Below are 19,212 nucleotides of genomic sequence, written 5' to 3'. Positions count from 1 at the left end.
GAAGTACTTGGAAAGCTGTAGCCGCGCGAGCACGTAAAATTTCGGCCTAAACAAAGCACGCCAAGCGTTTCGAATTCGATCCCCATCGAGCCCGTCACGATTCCTCTGATCTGGACACGGACGCGCGGGATCTCCCCAGCAAGCAATCATCCCGCGGAAATGATTCCGTCCTCCCAAGGAAAGCGAGATGAGCTGCCATGTGTCAGGCTTGGGAGATCGTGCGTGCTGATGGGGCGCCGCCTTCGCCGGCGAGCGAACCGGATGCTATGCTGCTGACCTGCGGGTCGCTCTCCTCCTTGGTGCGCCGCCTCGACGCCTGCGTCGGGTACGCCTCCATCTCCTGCAATGCTCCAGATTCGCTACAAGTCTCAACAACCGACCATCTCCTGTAGGTTGGCACTATAATTGTTAGTTGTTTGAAATCGATCCACCAGGATGATTGCTTGCTATTTATATTCTGGTCACTGTGCAATGGACACATTATCTGTACAGAGAATGTTTGTTGATTTTCCTGCAATGCCGATTATCGCCCTGGTGCATTTGCGTCGATTGTTAGGTTTTCAGATACTTTTTCTTTCCAGCTCCTTAAAGCTTGCAGTTAGCAGCCTCCTAAGAAGCCCCTTGATGAACATTAGAAACCGGTAATATATATAGTCGCAGTCCAGATCAATTTCTTAATACTGTGACATGAAATGCGACGATTCATCAAGACGACAATGATCGATCGGAAACGTAATTAACAAGCTTAATTCACAACATGGCACTCTGAAAACTCGACTACTTGCACTGTAACCACTGACCACATGGATTAATTAAGTCACCTAGCTAGTGCATTTCCTCAAAGCAAGCTGGCCAGCGCCAACGTGACAGGCACCAGTATGATAGCATGAGAGGGCGACGCCGCGAGCGAGTAACCCGCGTTGGTCGCATCCGCCACGGACGGGGCTGGCGCTGGCGGGGAGGACGGAGACATCAGCCACGACCATGGCCCGGGCGTCTGCAGCGGCGACTGGAACGACGGCGCGGGCGGCATCGCAGAGGCGAGGACGTTGATCATGAGCCTCTCACCCATGTTGCAGTGGTCGAGGTCGGCGCTGGCGAAGTAGGCGTACCCCGGCGCGTCGAGGAGGAAGAGCGTGCTGCCGTCGCGCGGCGCGGCCGCGGCGCCGGTTCCGGGGCCGACGAGGCCTGCCGTCTCGTTGCAGTGGTAGTAGCCCACCTTGTCCACCTTGATCACCGAGTCGTTCTTGTACACGAACTCTGACGACGATGCACATTAGTACATCTCCTTGTCGGCAACCGAAGCTGGCTGATGTGACATCGAATGCATGTGAATATATAGGAGAGTACGTATCACCTACCGATGGAGTCCTCGACGTAGAAGGTGATGGGCGACGCCCAGTTGACGTAGTACATCTCCTTGTCCTCCGGCGGCGGCACGCACCACCCGTCGGGGCCGCCGACCCTGTACCGCTTGCCCAGCCGCGTCGCCGATGCCGCCGGGAGGCCGGCGACGAGGACGAGGACGACGGCGAGCGCAGAGAAGGGAAGATGAGACGCCGTCGCTGCAGCCATATCCAAATGACCAAATGGGAAACGTACAATCTCTGGTGACGTTGAGGAAGAGATCGATCGATAATATAGTGCTCGGTGTGTGTTGTCGCGGACGTACAGTGAGAGAAGGCGAAGGTTTTATAGAGAGGCTGATCGACGGAGAAGCGAGTGGAAGCAAGGAGGAGATAGATGATCGGGTGGGGGAAGGAGCGTCGCGAACTCAACTGGAACCGAATCGGCCGCCATTGCTAGTGGCGGTTACGTCAACTCGCGCGGCAGGGGCGGCTGCATACGAAGAAGTGGAGAACGTGGCGTTCGACCCTCGGGCCGGCCTGGCAGTTGCAGATGCAAATGCAACCATGCATGCGGCCATGCATGGAAGACTTCCATATATTTTCTCCTTGTTTTTTCCCCGAGAGAGAAGACCGACAAAGCATTCGTTCTCGGCAAGCCGGTGCCGATCCAAAACCGAGCCAGGCCTAGTTCTGAGATGCGATGAGGCCGCGGCCCGCTGCCACGACGCGAGGCAGGCAGGTCAGGGTTTTTTTTTTATATTTTTTATTAAAAATTTTAAAAAATAGATTTCCCGTGAAAAAAATTATAAATATAAACGCCTGTAGCTCTCGAAGAGGGTGGTTAGGGGGTGTCCATCCGTGGCCACGCCTTACCGCCCCCTGAGGGGGCAGGTAGGGGTCCTTGCCACTCTCTCAGGGGGCGGTTAGGGGGTCTATCCGCCGCGCCGCCCGGCCTCCACCCCCTCCGGCCTCCTTTATAAAAGATGCTAAAAATAGCTCAAAATCACATTTTATTCAGAAAAAAAAAATTAAGAAGAGGGAGTAGAAGAGAGGAGAGGAGAGGGGAGGAAGAGAGCCCAGCGAAGCCCTGCTGCATTTGAGCCGTGGATTTGAAAATCACTTTCCGGTAAGTCTTTTTTTTCTTTTTATTATTGTTAATTAGTGCAGTAGTAGTATATGACATAGATTTTAAACATGTATGACCTAGGGTTTAAAAAATTCTATATTTAGTAGAAAATTATCAAATTTACTTAGAACATTTTATGATAGCAGTGAAATATAGAATATTATTTTTACTATGTTAGTTTTGGAAATGTAGATTTTATAAAACAATAATTGTAGGGTTGTACTGTGCGACATAGGAAGTAGCACTATATGATAATATGCGAACCTAGGATGTAGCGTTTAGAAAATGGTAGCGTTTAATTTGCACACGATAGAATAGCTAGTAAATATAGATTGTATAGAGTGATATTTCTAGGTTAGTTTGGTTAGGATTATTATTAAAAACCTATTATTATGTATAAATCGGTGTCGGTAAATTATTTTATCCGATAATAAGAAATATAGTTCGTTGGTCTTAACATTGGTTATGTTTCCGGGTGTTTTCAGGGATGACAGATAAATTAATTTTTCAGATATATTATGATGAGGGTGAAATTAGGTACAGTCCTAACGGTGTAGATCTGTCTAGATTTTGTCATGTCATGAAGGGTCTTAGTAAAGCTAATGAGAGGACTATTGTGGGTGTGTGCAAATGGCTCATGCGGTTTTTCCAACTGGATCCGCAGCAATATGAGCTGAAGCCGAAAGCTGTCCTTAGCCGTGCTAATCATGGATACTTTGGTGAGCTTGTTCCCATCGAAGCCACATCAATTTAGAGGCAGTATATAGATATATCTTGTAAACATGACATGCCTCTGGTTTTGTTAGCTGAGGCATACCTGAAAGATCAAACTGAGGTGAACTCTGCGGAAGCAGTAGCAGGACCAAGTGAGACAGTGGAAGATGAATCAGAGCAGGTTAATGCCGGGTCCAGGGAAGATATTGGAGATATTCCAGAGCTGCAACCGATGGGTGTAGCCGATGAAGGGAAGGACATCCCTAGCATCATTGAAGAGATGGAGTTGGAGGATGAAGAGTTGGAGGAAGGTCTTGCCGATGGGGATTCATCTGACTAGGAGGGTAATGCTCCAGTGCCTGCAGAGTGGAGGGATCATGAATTTTCGAAGCTGGTGGTTAGCGAGGCTGATCAGACACCGTGACAGTATCATGAGAAGGAGGTGTCACAGGGAGCTATGTACCCTACAAAGGAGGCAGTTATTGATGCAGTTAAAATTCTGGTCATTTTCTCTTTGGAAGCAGTTCAAGGTTGTTAAATCCAGTAAAAGGGAGTACAATGTGAAGTGTTTGGTGCCGCAGTGTCCTTAACAGGTGCACGCATTAAGAGAGAAATGGGTAGACTCACTACAAGGCAAACCACCCTTTAGCAACACATAGTTTGCAACATATGGTCAAGCCGTTGCAAGTACGGTGACTGCAACACTTACGAAACGTTGGAAGCACAATTCGTATGGACTGGCCAACGGGCCTTTCTTCATCTTTTTTTCTTAGTTTATTTTTTCTGAGTTCTGTCTTTTTTTCGTTTATAATTCAGTACCAGTCCGGCACCCCCCCCCCCCCGGAACTAGCGCGCTAGAAATACAACATTAAAAAAACACGACAAACCCGAACGCGTTGGCCAGGATTCGAGCCCGCACCCTCGAAGGTTGGGTTCCGTATATACTAACCACCAAAGCATCGCACAGATTCTGTTTCGATTGCCCCGCAAATAAGTTTTAATCATTTCTTTGATCGAACAATATAAGGTTCCAATGTGTAATCGTGCTGTGCCATTACCCACAACGCCGCCGCCCTGTCCTCCGCCCTGCGCCATTGGCCACAACGCCGCCGCCCCGTCCTCCGGCCCGCGCCACTGGCCACAACGCCGCCGCCCCGTCCTCCGGCCCGCGCCACTAGCCACAACGCCGCCGCCCCGTCCACAGCTCTAATTCTCATCTCCCACACATCCACGGTGTGCAATCCATCGTTGTTCTTCAGCCAAGCATCTTGATCGCCATTGCTACGAGTTGCACAGTAGCTTTGAAAACTTGATTGGTGGTTCAGCATATTACCGGCCTTCTCCATCTGATTCCGTCCCAATCAACAATTGTTCTTTGTTTACCTGTACAATCCCTTGTCGCCCACTGCATAAATCTTCAAGCAGCTGCCTGTTTTGAAGGAGAAAAGGGTTTTGGAGGAGGCTAAGGTACAGCATTATCCAACCTATTTCTATATCTTCTACATGAATATAAATTTCTGTTGATTGTTCCATGTGCATCTATAGAAAAATAATAAACTGGACTAGAACTGAAGTAGTGCTTTTGATTGCTTTTAAAATTTAATCGGATGCATGCCTTCTAATCCGGTTTCCATCAATTTACCAAATTTGTTCAGTGTCTGCAAGCTTTATACATTTTTTCAGCACTTCATTCCAGATCGTTTAGTGCATATTTGTGTTGAATAACAACCTTCACGAAGCACATATGAACTATCCATTGGCCTTTTACCATTATTGGTTACAATCATTGTGCCGCCTTTGGCAATTAGTTCCTGTAGTGATCTATATTATGGAAAGAAAAAGGTTAAAACTGCTTTTGTTATTTACTTTCAACGGAATTAATAATTGTTTCAATTTATAGTTCGACGATGGACATAGAAGTCATCAAGCTTCTTTTGCGTTGTTCTAAAGGATCTATTCAATACAACAATGGTGTGAAAGGTTTTATCGAATTTGCATTTAAAGATAAATCAGCAGATACCAAGATTCATTGTCCATGTGAGACATGTGTGAACACTACACTTCTATCGAGGGATGAGATATATGAACATTTAGTTTGCAATGGGATACTTGAGAATTATGATGAATGTGACTTTCATGGTGAGCCTTCAGTCCAACACACTGCTGATCAGCAACCAGAGTCTCAGAATGACTCTGGAAGACATGCCAACATGCATCAATTGATTAATGATACATTTGGACATTTTTATGATGACATTCCTATGATAGATGGCCCGGATTGTGCAAATCCACCTGTACATGGAGCAAATTCAGAAGCTCAAGAATTCTATAAACTGGTTAAAGATTCAGAGAAACCTTTATGGCAAGGATGTGAGTTATCAGAGCTATCTTTACTCGTGCTTTTGTTTAATATAAAATCCATGAATAAATGGTCAGATAAATCATTTGGTGATCTGCTTGATATTCTGCACATGGCAATTCCAAATGGAAAGCAATTGCCCAAAAATTTTTATGAGGCTAAGAAAGTTATTTCTAAATTTGGCCTGGGCTATGAAAATATTCATGCATGCCCAAACAATTGTCAGCTGTTTTGGAAAGACAAAGCAAGTGATGATTTTTGCTCTACCTGTAAGGCTTCTAGGTGGAAAGATAAGGAACCTGAAACTAAACTAACAAACAAGGAAAGAAGGAAAGCAACACCTAGAAAAGTATTGCGATACTTTTCGATCAAAGAGAGGCTGAAAAGACTGTTTATGTGTAAAGAAACAGCACCTCTCCTCCGATGGCATGATAAAGAACGGATCAAGGACAATGCTCTACGACATCCACCTGATTCCAAACTATGGAAGAGCTTTGATGAAAGGTTCCCGCCCTTCGCATCAGATTCTCGTAATATTCGGTTTGGCTTGGCTACTGATGGATTTAATCCATATGGGATGTTGAGCTCTAAACACAGTTGTTGGCCAGTTGTTTTGACAATATATAACTTACCTCCATGGTTATGCATGAAAGAACATTATCTTTTGTTGTCTTTAATAGTTCCTGGTCCTAAAAGTCCTGGAGATAGAATTCATGTATTCCTAGAACCACTTTTGGATGATTTAAGAGATTTATTTCTAAATGGCATTTCGACGTATGATGCATCAAAAAATGAAACTTTTAACTTGAAAGCAGCTGTGTTAATGACAATAAATGACTTACCAGCCTTGGGAATGCTAGCGTCCTATATGGTGCATGGAGAATATGCATGTCCACCTTGTGGTCAAAATGCATGGACCAAACGTCTGAAGCATGGGCAGAAATCTTGTTTTATGGGTCATCGTCGATTTCTGCCCCTTGATCATGAATTTCGTTTTGATCGAGATTCTTTTGATGGAACCACAGAGCTTGGAATGGAACCTATAACCTATTATGAGCGCCCTGTTTTGGATGAGATCAATGCTCTTGGTGATTTTAAGGAGTCAAAAACGTATAAGGCAGTAAGTAGTCTTTTCACATTGCCTTATTGGGATTATAATCTTCTCCGACATAATCTTGATGTGATGCATATAGAGAAGAATGTGTGTGAAAATATTTATGGTACATTATTGGGATTAGATGGAAAGTCAAAAGATAATCTCAAAGCTCGTCAAGATCTCAAGGAAATGAATATCAGAGAAGACCTCCACCCACAACAAAAAGCGTCAGGAAAGTACTATCTACCACCTGCAAGATTTGCTTTGTCTAAAAGTGAGAAACAAACATTCTGTAAAGTTCTTCGAGATATAAGAGTTCCTGATGGCTATTCAGGAAATATATCAAGATGTGTCAATGTTGAGGAAGGAAAAATTCAAGGTCCCAAAACTCATGATTGCCATGTCCTAATGCAACAACTCATGACAATTGCTTTGAGGGGCCTTCTTCCAGATGATATAATAGCAGTACTATTTGATTTATCTGCATATTTTCAAGGAATATGTGCCAAAGTGCTTCATCTTCAAGAGCTTGATCGTTTGGAGCAATTAATTAAAATTACACTGTGCAAAATGGAGATGATATTTCCTCCTGGGTTTTTCACAGTTATGGTTCACTTAGTAGTCCACTTAGCAACAGAATGTAAGATAGCTGGACCAGTCCGCTATCGATGGATGTACTTTATTGAAAGGTATTGATTCTTCCCAGGACGTTTTCAATTTTTGATTAAGTCATATATAATATATCACCTACTAAAATGTAACTTTTACATATTCAGATACCTTGGCAAATTGAAGTCATATGTTCGTAACAGAGCTCATCCAAAGGGTTCAATGGCAAATTCATATCAGGCCGAGGAGTGTATGGTGTTTTGTTCCAGATATTTAGAAGGCTTCTCTACAAAACATAACAAACCATCGAGGAATGATGAGACTCGGGATGATCTTGAATCTAACTTATGTGACCATGAATCCTTATTGTTTCCCTCAATAGGAAAACCATTGGGAAAACCATCTACATTCATTTTAACTGATTTAGAGAAATTGCAAGCCCATCGATATGTGCTATACAACTGTGAAGCTGTCATCCCTTATTTCAAGTAAGTGTTGTGTACCTATTAACATATTACAGAAGATTATATTTTAATAATTTCATGCTAATTTCCATCTTTAGGGAAAATGCTGCTGATATCAAAAGGAGAAATCGTAACCACCGACTAGCTCCTAAAACGATTGAGCGAATGCAACATAAAGATTTTCCTAATTGGTTTAGAGATCATGTGAGTACTATGGTTTAGTTTTTATAAAAGTGAATGAATTTGACTTATATATATTTTTGGATGAAACAGATCATGCAGTTGGAGCAACAGAACGGTAGCGATAGCATCAATGAGGAAATTAGATGGTTGGCTCGAGGTCCATTGGACTCAGCAAGAAGGCATAGAGCCTTTAATATTCGTGGATACAGATTTCGAGCTAAGCGCTATGACAAGCTGACTCAGAATAGCGGAGTTGTTGTGACTGCAAAAACATCAAGTTATGCTTCGGCAGGTGATACTAACCCTGTTCTTGGAGATGTCATGTACTATGGACGGATACTTGATATAATTGAGTTAGACTATTATGGAAAATTCTCGGTGGTTCTGTTTAAATGTGAATGGGTTAATCTCACACAAGGAAAGGGAGTGAAAACAGATAAATATGGTTGTAAACTTGTGAATTTCTCTCATCAGATTCACACTGGTGATAAGATTGAGCACGAACCTTTTGTATTAGCCAATCAAGTTGATCAAGTTTTCTATGTTGACGACCACTTACATCCAGGATGGTCAGTTGTGTTGAAGATGAAACCTAGGGATGTGTTTGAAATGGGAGAAGAATGGAATGATGTAGAAAGTGAACATTACCATGTCAGTACACTTGAGGACCTTTTTGATAATGCCCGCGGCAGTCACACATGGATTAGAAATGATATAGAGGGAACAACTATAGATCCACTTACAAGTTCGAATCAAGAAACTGAATTAAACACCTAAGGTTCTATTTTTATTTTTTTTACTACAATTTAATATTATACAGTTTAGCTAACACCTGACATATTTACTTCACTTTCAACAGGTTGTATTCTTCAAGTCCTGACTGGGCAACCAATCATCACTGTATCGCACACTGTTTCCTTCAGTTTGCCAAGTGGTCATTTTGTTACATCTTGTAGGTGTTTAGGTTGTGATATGATCTAGAGTGTGTGATTAGATGCATGTATTAAACAAACGTGCCATATTGTGTAAACATGGATGTTGCCTATCACAAAAACATGGATATTGTGTAAACATGGATGAGCTGCACCATTGACGAGCTGTATTTTCCGTTTTAAACAGAATTTAGTTGGCCTTGCATTAAGTGCCCTTTTTTGTTCCAAATATTTGTTGTACTTATTTTCCTGTACAGGTGTAAATTAGCAATCAGTGTACTGGTGATGTTCTCCTGTCCTCTTATAGAGATTGGGTGCTCGAATCCTTGCAAAAGCAGTCTTTTGTTTTCTTTTTGGAACTCAGTTTGCCCGGACAGGCATATGACCTCAAAAAAAAATGTTGTATCTTTTTTTGGGGGTCGATCTCTAGATGTCGTGCTCCAAAAGCAGACTCCCTCACCACTACGCAAAGATAAATTAACTGATATTTATTTGGTATTTTATATCAAAATATGAAAGAAAATATGGATTAACATTTGATTCTCTCAAGATTTCAAGAAAAACCAGTCTTTATAGGTGTGTTCGGGTAAATATTGGAATGAATAATGTTATCCGTAGGCTGCACTATGCGTGTAACATGGATCCAAGCAGCTTCCTCCTCAAATTTTCATTTTTCTCGGTCGTCGTCGCTAACTAGGACATAATGAAAACCTCGTAGTTCTGCCAAATCAGATGTCGACTCGAATTAAAGCTTGTTTTGGCTTGGCTCCATCCAACTTGTAATGAGTTAGGCTGGAAATGTAGCTCATTTCATTAATGCGATGACTCGAGCTAACTCGTGAGCCTAATGAGTCAAGTAAGACCGAAATAGATGATATTTTAGAGGATTCTAGAATCCCAATGTGTATGCACCTCTGCTGCAAGTGAGGGGCATGGATCACAACATTGGACAGTTTAATATCCGGATCGTGAGCTTAAAGAGCTTGGTCTCGAGACAAAAGAAGCTAGCTAGGCTTCCTCATTTTGCTGACAAGTACAACTTAGCTAGTTCATTAGGCTAACAAGCTCAACCGAGCGAAGCCAAACTACCTCAACATCCATCCATATGCTAATAGTTGTGGCATCAAGGTTGGATCAACTCAAAGGAGATCACTATTATCGTATAAAAATTTAAACGAAGCCTTGGTTTTTTAAGGGGTCACTAGTTCTCAAACGTGTGTACAAACCTGCTCACTAGTTCTCAAGGATGAATACTTGGTTTTATCCTTCGATGATATTTTTCTCAGTCGTATAGATTTATTGTTCAAATTAATTTATTCATATTCGATTCATGACATTTGAATATCAGTTTTGGATTTCTCACAAAAAAATAAGTTTAGAATAAATCTTTGGCTTTTTAGCTCCCGCCTTTCTTTCCCTCTTTTTTTTCCCCATCTCCCGCTACTTTTTCTCTGGTGAATCTACTCCCGCGCTTTTCTTTGGCTGTAACATTTTCCAAGCTCCACCAATGTTTTGGGTCCATACAGTGACCCCACCTGCCATAGAGCTGGGAATGAAGCGTGTAATAGAAAAGGCACCATAAAAGGAACTTGACCATTCCGCTAACTGCACGATCTGATCACCTCCCCATTCAACGCCAACAAAGTCGTGGCCTGGTGGGTTTCTTCTCCCTCCCATCGCACAACTCCAGGTATCGGCTGCATCGTCTGGGCTGCCGCGGGCGCCTGGCGGCAACACGGCTGGACCTCTGGCATCGCCATCGCTGCTCATCAACTAGGTTCGTAACACAGTCCATCCAATGTTTTACTTAAGGATCTGACGCAATGCCTTCCGTGCCTCCTTCCCTGCTAAAAGATTACGTATTTGCCATCCCGATTTTACTGCTCCATCTGTTTATTCGTGGTTGAACAAAGCAAGATTCGTGTTTCCTGTTGCAACCCAATTCGCTAGATTGTTTTGATGTCCCAGAGTGTTGAATTGATTTGTGTCCTAGTAGTATTGTGAGAGGGAGGATCACGATAATTGATCTATGCCCTAGTAGTTTTCGAGTAGTTTCATTTGGCGTGTAATTTACAGTCCAGTCTGTTTCGATTCATATGCCTCCATGAAGATTACAGAATTTAATACTCTATAATCGGTTTTGATTCTCAATTAAGTATGCCAATATTAGGAGGCATGGGTTTAAGGTTCTATGTTTCAGTTCTCTTCTTCAAAACAGTTACAGATTTTTACTAATGTTTTATTGACTCCGTTGTGCAACAGAAATGATAACTAGGGGTAAAAGAAATCGAATTATCCAGAGCCAAGATGAATATTTGTCAGAGGAGCATACTGAGCAAGAGAGAATTCCTCAACAAGACATTGGTTCTTCTGAACTCCAACCGGGTGTTGGAGAAAACTTTTCAGATGGTGATGATGATGTTGAGATTAATGTCCAAGGTAACTGCTGATCAATCAAATGGTAATTATTAGATAGTATTTTGTGCCACATACTATTGAATATTTCTTTTCCATGGTAATGAAACATTGGACAGAGGAGAATGGTGAAAGAGGAAGGCGTGGGAGGAACAAACTGAAAGATATTTGGGGCCTTCCCAAAGGTCTCAGAATTATTGTAGCCTGTAATGACCTCGATCAGCCAATTGGAGATGAAGCTGGTGTTCTAGGCAAATTTCTTGGCATGGTCGCTAGGAATGGTTGCTTGTGTAGCTTGAGCTACAGGGACTGGAGACTGCTAATAGGAAAGAGAGAAAGAAATAGCAATGAACAAAAAAATAAGATGGATATACTAAAGCAAGTGAAGGTATATCGTTAAACATTGTTGCCAAATTTCAAATTTGACCTTGCTTTTCGTTTTTTTCTTTCTCTGCATGATTTTGGTTACTTGTGTACAGATGAGATTCCTTTACCCTTCTCGCATGGAAAAGTGGATACTACGAACTATTGGAGAGAGATGGAGGCAGCATAAGTCAAATCTGAAGTCACTCTATTTTGATGTGAATAAGAGTATGGAAGTTAATTGCAGCAATTGTCCAGAAGGTGTTGTTATTAAGGATCAGTGGATTGCACTTGTAAACAATTGGATGACCCCAAAGGCAAAGGTATATGTGGATACATATTTCATTTATCATGTATCAGCATATTAGCTTTTCAAGAAGATCAATATAGTTTCTTATTCTGTCATAGGAAATAAGTGAGACAAACAGGACAAATTGCGCAAAGAAGAAGTCGACGCATACAGCTGGAACAAAAAACTTTGCTCGGAACAGAGAAGAGCTGGTAAGCTATGTACAGCTGCAATTATGTGCATTTGTTCTTCATTCCGACATACATAATGATTATTAAGTCCTTGATATTCAACCTTGTCTTATATAGAGGCAAAGAGATCCTGAAAAGAAGGTCCCTCACAGCGCCGTTGTGTTCATCCATACACACCAGCCCAAAAGTGACAAGAATATAAATGGACATGTGGTATTTAACAATAAATGATCAATATTTTCTTATCCACATTGATTATTACTACATTACATTAATTTACATTGTTGATATCTCAAGGCCGAACTGAAGGAACTTTTAGAAGAGCAGCCAGATTTAGCGGACACTAGTCAGGGAAAGATTGCTTGGAAAGGAGATGCATTGAATCAGATATTAGGAGAAGAAAAGCAAGGCTGTGTTCATGGTTTGGGCCTAGTTCCAAATCCAAATAAAGTGTTTGACCTGTCAAATTCACGGCGCTTTAAGAACATAAATCTAACTTCATTGGATCCGACATCAAGTGAAGATGTTCAATCCCTCAGACTTCAACTGGAAAAGGTCCAAAAGCATGTCCAGAATCAAGATGCTACTATCATTCAATTGAAACAAAAAACAATATCTTTGGAAGAAAGACAAGTAGATAAGGTAATTTCAAAGAACTTGTCTCTTATTCACCATTTTTGTACTAACAGTTCGAATTTATGCTACAGAGGTGCTTAGATGATTCTGTGCATACAGCTCAAGAAACTATCTGTGTTGATGGGCCAAATTCGAATAGAAAAGTAAGAAACCCTCTGAATAAATAATAAAATATTTTGATACATACATTACTTTCTTTTTGATAATCAGGTGTAAGTCCTATTTTTTTTTCCTATCTACAGAGAGTGTACTGTCACCCTGAAAGTCCAGAGTCTAGCATGATTGAACGCCATAACGATACGGTAGTATGGGACTGCCATAACTTTTCAACCAGAGTTTATGTTGAAGTATTCTAATTCATTCTTATCTACTACAGAGGTGGCAAAGTGATGATGAATATGAGGATTTACAGCGGCCAAACAAATATTCTACTGCACTCAAGGTTTTCTGACATACTGTTCCAGCCTCTTCATTGCTTACAACTAATATTATATATAGTTAATGATATCTTGACCTTTGTTTCATATAGAACAAAAGGGAAATGATACAGAATGACATTGCACAACAAGCAACAAAACATTATGTTGCACAAAAGGTTAATTTACATCAATACTACTTGAATCTATCATTCTTTCAGTATCAAATTGATCCATCATAACATATTTTTGTATTTATACATAGAGCAAGGAAAATAATGCCCCTAATGGTGACAATAGGCTGCGAGCCTCCAGAGAATTTACTGAAACACACAATGTTAGTACTTTATGGTCTACTTAAAAAAAAACAAGCGCTAACTGATTGGTCGTTATGATTCCCTCACAGGCCAGGGCTTCACATTTTCAAGATGCTGTTAGCTTGGACAAAAACAAGAATACTAATACCTACAAGGTGACTAGTACCAGTTCTTTATTTTACCATTATTAAGATTATTTATGTAACATGCAGTTAGTAAAATAGCCTACATATCAGGTTGCAGACTTGGAAACACCTTCATTTTGCTCAAATCGTGAAGGTTCTCATTACCAGGTATTCTTTTTAGCAACAATGTTTCTGCTGTGAGCAATTTTTTGATAATTTGATTACTCAATTCTATCTGACCTTCTTTTTTCGCTTCATGGAAATAATACCTCAAAAAGAGCCTATGCAGCCAAGCATGCTACTGTATACCGAATTCTAGACTTTATGCTATTTAGTTTAAACATATAATTAATTCTCCTAGCGGTAGACTGATAGTCCATTCCATTTTTTTTAAGAAACAACAGCATGAGACAAGCTCTAGATTACCAACTAATTCAATGGCGGTATGAAAATCAACTTTCGTTCATAACAAACGAGTTTCATATTAATTGTTGCTTACGTTGATTATAACTAAAAATTTTCAGTTGTACAATTTTATTCACTAATCTTTTATGTGCACTAGGCCGGCACTGCAGTGTTTTTGAAGAGCTTGAAAAGTCAAAGTAAAAAAGTTGCCGTTGCTACTGTCCAAAGTTGTGATCCAACACAGAAACTTGATGGTGTTGCCATAGGAAATCAATTTTGGTTAGTTCGTGTCAGTATTGTTATAGCAGATGATGAAGTATTGGTACGGCCATATAAAAACTACAAGTTTATGGGTGATGCACTAGGAGCCCATATTGCTTGGCCTGCAACTTTGGTATGTGCACCTCTTATTATCTTCACAATGAGATTTTTCTTTCTTTCAACCATGGCACTAAAGCATTCTGATTTCTGAATGTAGATTGAAAAGGCAAATTGGTGATACTGTTGATGACGAGCTGGATGCAAGGTGGAGAGTGCCGGCAATTTAAGAGACTAACAAATTTAGTAGTTAACCCATAGGAAACGTTGCTTATGTTGAATTTCTATCATGAAACCTATTTGGATATTGTAATCTATGTAATGCAATGAATCATTTGTTACTAGCCATTTGAGGATTTTTTTTTTGTTTCTGTGATTAATCTTTGCATATATGACTTTCTCATTATTGTGTTCCAAATATAAATTAATTAGATGAATAAATGCTGGTAGCAACACCTATAAGCGTTGCAATAGTCCAAATTTATTTGTTGGAAAAGACTAAAAAAGTCATTGGTCTACAAAATACACCAACACATAGAAGCGTTGGCATAAGCAAATGCATCCGTTGCAGCCTTGCAACGGTTTTATGTCATATTTACCAACGCTTATATATCTGTTGTAACAGACCCTTGCAACGCCAGTTGTAGCAACGGATAATAAATGCGTTGGTATAGACCTTACCAACGGTTATTTGAACTTTTAGCAACGCATATATGCGTTGCAAAAGGGGTGTTTCTCTTGTAGTGACTACTAGTAGTGTTCAATAGTTAAGGAATATAATTGTCACATTGAGGAAATAGAGTTCGCCCATTGGAACCTGTCATCTGCCTTTATTGCAAATGTTATGTACGGAGAGATTGTGGACAACCTAAGGTATGAGCCACGATCAATAATCTGTGCTATTGAGTAAAGGTTCCAGTACACAATAAACTATGCGAAGGCATGGAGGGCGAAATAAAAGGCTATTGAGATGAGGTTCGGAACATATGAAGATTCATATCACAATCTATCTCGTCAATTAGCCACAATTTATGGAAGGAACCCAGGCAGTTACTATGGTATCAAGCATTACCTCTCGACTGATGTGGAGTACAGCGGGAAAAGAGTATTGCAGCGTGCTTTCTTTGCATTCACCGCAACTATCAAAGCATTTCAATATTGTCGACCCATCATATACCTAGATGGAACATTCCTAACTGGGAAGTACAAAGGGCAGATATTGTCTGCAATTGGGGTGGACGGTAACAACCAAGTCCTGCCACTAGGGTTTGCTTTCGTAGAGAGTGAGAACAAGGACAGCTAATATTGGTTCCTAGAGCGGGTCAAACATGCTATTGTTCTTGACCGACCAGATGTGTGTCTAATTCATGATAGACATGCAGGATTGTTGCAGGCTTTGCTGGATATGCAACATGTTAGTGTTCGATAGGGTGTAGCAGCACAGTGGTCCGACCTCAAAAGTAGGTGGTGCATGCGCCATATGGGTGCGAACTTCTACAGACAGTTTAAAAACAAAGAGTTGATAAAGCTTTTCAAAAAGTTGTGCAGTCAAAACCAACAACGGAAGTTCAATACCCTATGGGCAAGACTTGATGAGCTAACTCTAAAACAAACAGCGAAGGCTACACCTAATGGTGATGAACCGATAGCTCTTGGACCTCTTTCAACAGATACTTCGCAGATAGTAAGGAGGTGAGATTCAGCTATTAAGAGCTTCTCATAGTGAATACGTAACGAGCCAAATGAGAAATGTACTCTGTTGTACGACAGTGGTGGTGCAAGGTATGGAGTGATGACTACTAATCTTGCAGAGGTTTATAACTGGGTCATGTGAGGAATGAGGTCCATACCATTTGTTGGAATTGTAGAAGACATTTTGTATGGGACTTGTAAGTATTTTATTGATCGGTATGCAGCTGCTAAAAATATAATAGAGGATAATAGTATGCTTTACGGACGGATGCTATGTGAGTATATGGAGAAGACCACTAAGAAGGCCCACATGCATCGCGGTTAGCCCCCTTGCCACCCTTTGAGGGGTGGTTAGGCCAGCTAACCTGGCCTAACCGCCCTCTCAGAAAGCTGCAGTCCTTGATTTGTAAATTTTTTTCACAGAGAATCTATTTATTTAAATTTTTAATCCAAAAAATATAAAAAAAAAAAAAAAACTCCATGTCAGGTGACTCGTGGGCTCGCCAACGGGGCCTACGACGCGAGTCGCTCGGCGGGAACGGCATGGCTCCTCTCAGTTTGAGCCTTTGCGAGGTTTTGAGGTCCATCGGCACATCTTCTCCAGCGTAAGTGGAATGGAAGTGATACCTTTCGTCAAAGGAGAGGAAAGAATATTGCAACTTTGCAAGTTATGTGTTGGGCACTACATGTGGATCGTTTACCATATCACTTTGTCATGTAACTCGTGTTGGCAAGTCTCCGGAGACCACAAATCAGCGCAGCGAACAGCATGCAAAAAGAGAGAGAAAAAGGAAAAGGTTCCAGGTGAAAATTGGTCCAGCATCTGGGCATCTCTAACAATATGTAATCAGCTTACTAGTTATAATATTGCTCATAACACAGTAGAGAGTGCAATAAACATCACCTCCAATGGACTAATATACTATAGTAAGCTCTTCATAAATTAATATGGGAACACATGTAATAGGGTTAAAAAGATTGCATGCCTACGCAATAGACTAACTACTAATTAGTAGCTAGTTTTTATCTCTCATTCTTCATTCTCTCCTCTATCCAGGATGAATGGTGACATGAATCTCTTATAGCTAGCTGACTAGCTCTTATTGGAGATGCTACTACTACAGAAATAGGCTTATATACCGACGCATCACTGCTAGTTTCTTACGAGCCAGTAGTGATAGAATATTACTGCCGGTTCGCATCATGGACTGGCACTAAAAGGCCATTCAAAAAGACCTGGTAGTGTAGATTCACTATCATTATCGGCTCTAGCCATAAGCCGGCAATGATAATGAATGATAGCTTATTTTAAAAAATTAATAACATTTTCATATAAAGTTGAATGGGGATAAACTTTATATTAGAACTATAGCTCTAAACGAGATCTACAATTTTATAATTAAAAACTTTTTCATTTGATGTCACTTAGATATCCAAATAATCGTTTGAAGTTTCATACAGAAAATGTCAAAATGATTGCATATGCTAATGATATCACTTGTACTTCTGTGGTTGGATGGTAATGATGTATCAAACGAGTGGAGAGGTTTTGAGTTCGAGTGCCACGAACCGCACGCGCCCGTATTTCACGACTACGCAGGCATGGGGTTCCTCAGGTGCAATATTTTTTTTTTATTTTTTCTAACTCCAAAAAGATCAATTCAGCGTCCAACTATCACTGCTAGCTGAAACCTTCATCCAACAGTGATAACCCCTTCACTGCCGGTCCGGAGATCGACCATAATAATCAGGGATTATCACTATCTATTACTCACTGCTGACTCTAAAACTAACAGTAAAACTCCTTTATGGATCAGCAGTGAATAGGTTCTTTTTATAATGTGCCCTCATGATCAGTAGGTCTACATAACCATGCACAAGTGGGTTTACTTCAGAGAGGAGGTAAGGCATAATGTCCAAAATCTGACGATGTAGACAAGTAATAATTGTAATACACGGGACATTTATGTACTTAATAGGCATATATGTAGAACATATATACGTTCCACTACGTAGCATTATAGCCTGACTTATCATTACGATACATCAATTTAACCTAAATAAAAAAGAATTCACAATAAATTGAAAGGGGGGGGGGGGCGCATATTTTTTCAGGAGACTAAATATTTCTTAAAATCAAACAATTTTCCCAAACATTATAAATCGTGTGGTCTTTTTTGTCCAAATTGTTTTGTATGTAATTGAATTACTCCTGAATGCTAAACCATTAACCCACCACCCCAGTGGACACCTCTCTCCTCCGTGCATGGCACCTGGCAAGCCATCTCTCACACTGCTATCGTACCTAGTGGAAAACTAGCCATTGTTTGTCCAAGAGCCTCATACAAAGTGCACGGAGCTAAACACACAGATGTGATCATGCTACCTTTAAATACAATCACTCATGAGAAACAACAGGGGTAAATTCGTTTATGAAAGTTTTATTTATATTTGATAAGAATATGCTATAATCTAATATTGAATAATTATATGTTATCAGATTATTATGCTCAGGATGCTTTTGTGGGACATGGCCCTCCTGCCAAACTTGATTCCAAGAGAAGAAGGCTTCTCCATCTTTTACAAGCCATCAAATTACCTCTAAGCCAAGATAATTCGGATTGTAATCCATATCCCACTTGGATTTAGAATCTGAATCAAATTCAGAGTCTGCTAATAGGCTTGCAGAAAAATATTAATAATTATTTCATCCGGAGTACAATCTATAATGAGGACTTCATATATGTTTTAATGGATTTGGTCCCACCTCAAAACTCATTTGGGAAGTAGAAATAAAAATTGCAAGAATTAACTCAGTCACAAAATTCGATTTGGATTCAAACAGACAATCGTGTGACAATTGGATCATATTTTTTTTATACGGAGTCCTACGGAGGTGTTTAAATGCAGTCTGAAAAGGATACAAGATGATCTTTCCAATGGATCTGGCCTGACTATAAAATTCATTTTTTGCACACTGTAATTACCCGATAGAGGTGCAGTGTCATTTTTTATATATAGTTAGCCATAGACACATGAACAATTCGAGTTTTTCTTAAATTATTCTACCACATTGTAGTTTCATCGCTTGTTCAGTTTAAAGAACTACATTTACATTTGCAATAGTAATTCAGATTACATTTTCTATTTTTTTACTTGTATTCTCGATTTACATGAAAAAAGACTTCTTGATAATATCAATCACGTTCGGCA

General features: G+C 40.5%; 3 protein-coding genes across 3 annotated transcripts; 2 read left to right on the top strand and 1 right to left on the bottom strand.

The window, feature by feature from the left end:
* Nucleotides 1-202: 202 nt before the first annotated feature.
* On the bottom strand, nucleotides 203-1,575 carry LOC133923199 (early nodulin-like protein 17). Its single transcript, XM_062368624.1, has 3 exons — nucleotides 1,362-1,575; nucleotides 864-1,260; nucleotides 203-386 (listed from the first exon to the last, which is right to left on the bottom strand). Exons 1-3 carry the CDS (start codon nucleotides 1,573-1,575, stop codon nucleotides 203-205), a joined length of 795 nt encoding a protein of 264 aa, XP_062224608.1.
* A 3,521-nt stretch (nucleotides 1,576-5,096) lies between these two features.
* Nucleotides 5,097-7,340, top strand: LOC133923198 (uncharacterized). Its single transcript, XM_062368623.1, has one exon. It carries the CDS (start codon nucleotides 5,097-5,099, stop codon nucleotides 7,338-7,340), a length of 2,244 nt encoding a protein of 747 aa, XP_062224607.1.
* Nucleotides 7,341-10,460: 3,120 nt separating this feature from the next.
* Nucleotides 10,461-13,785, top strand: LOC133923196 (uncharacterized). Its single transcript, XM_062368622.1, has 14 exons — nucleotides 10,461-10,609; nucleotides 11,095-11,271; nucleotides 11,367-11,635; nucleotides 11,727-11,933; nucleotides 12,019-12,111; nucleotides 12,208-12,303; nucleotides 12,388-12,732; nucleotides 12,798-12,869; nucleotides 12,969-13,028; nucleotides 13,103-13,168; nucleotides 13,256-13,321; nucleotides 13,408-13,479; nucleotides 13,549-13,614; nucleotides 13,696-13,785. Exons 2-14 carry the CDS (start codon nucleotides 11,097-11,099, stop codon nucleotides 13,783-13,785), a joined length of 1,677 nt encoding a protein of 558 aa, XP_062224606.1. The 5' UTR covers nucleotides 10,461-10,609; nucleotides 11,095-11,096.
* The last annotated feature ends 5,427 nt before the right edge of the window (nucleotides 13,786-19,212 follow it).

The sequence above is a fragment of the Phragmites australis genome, chromosome 6, assembly GCF_958298935.1.
Source record: "Phragmites australis chromosome 6, lpPhrAust1.1, whole genome shotgun sequence".
NCBI lineage: Eukaryota > Viridiplantae > Streptophyta > Magnoliopsida > Poales > Poaceae > Phragmites > Phragmites australis.
Note: the sequence above shows the minus strand (reverse complement) of the source record. Positions and strands in the feature narration are given on the sequence as shown.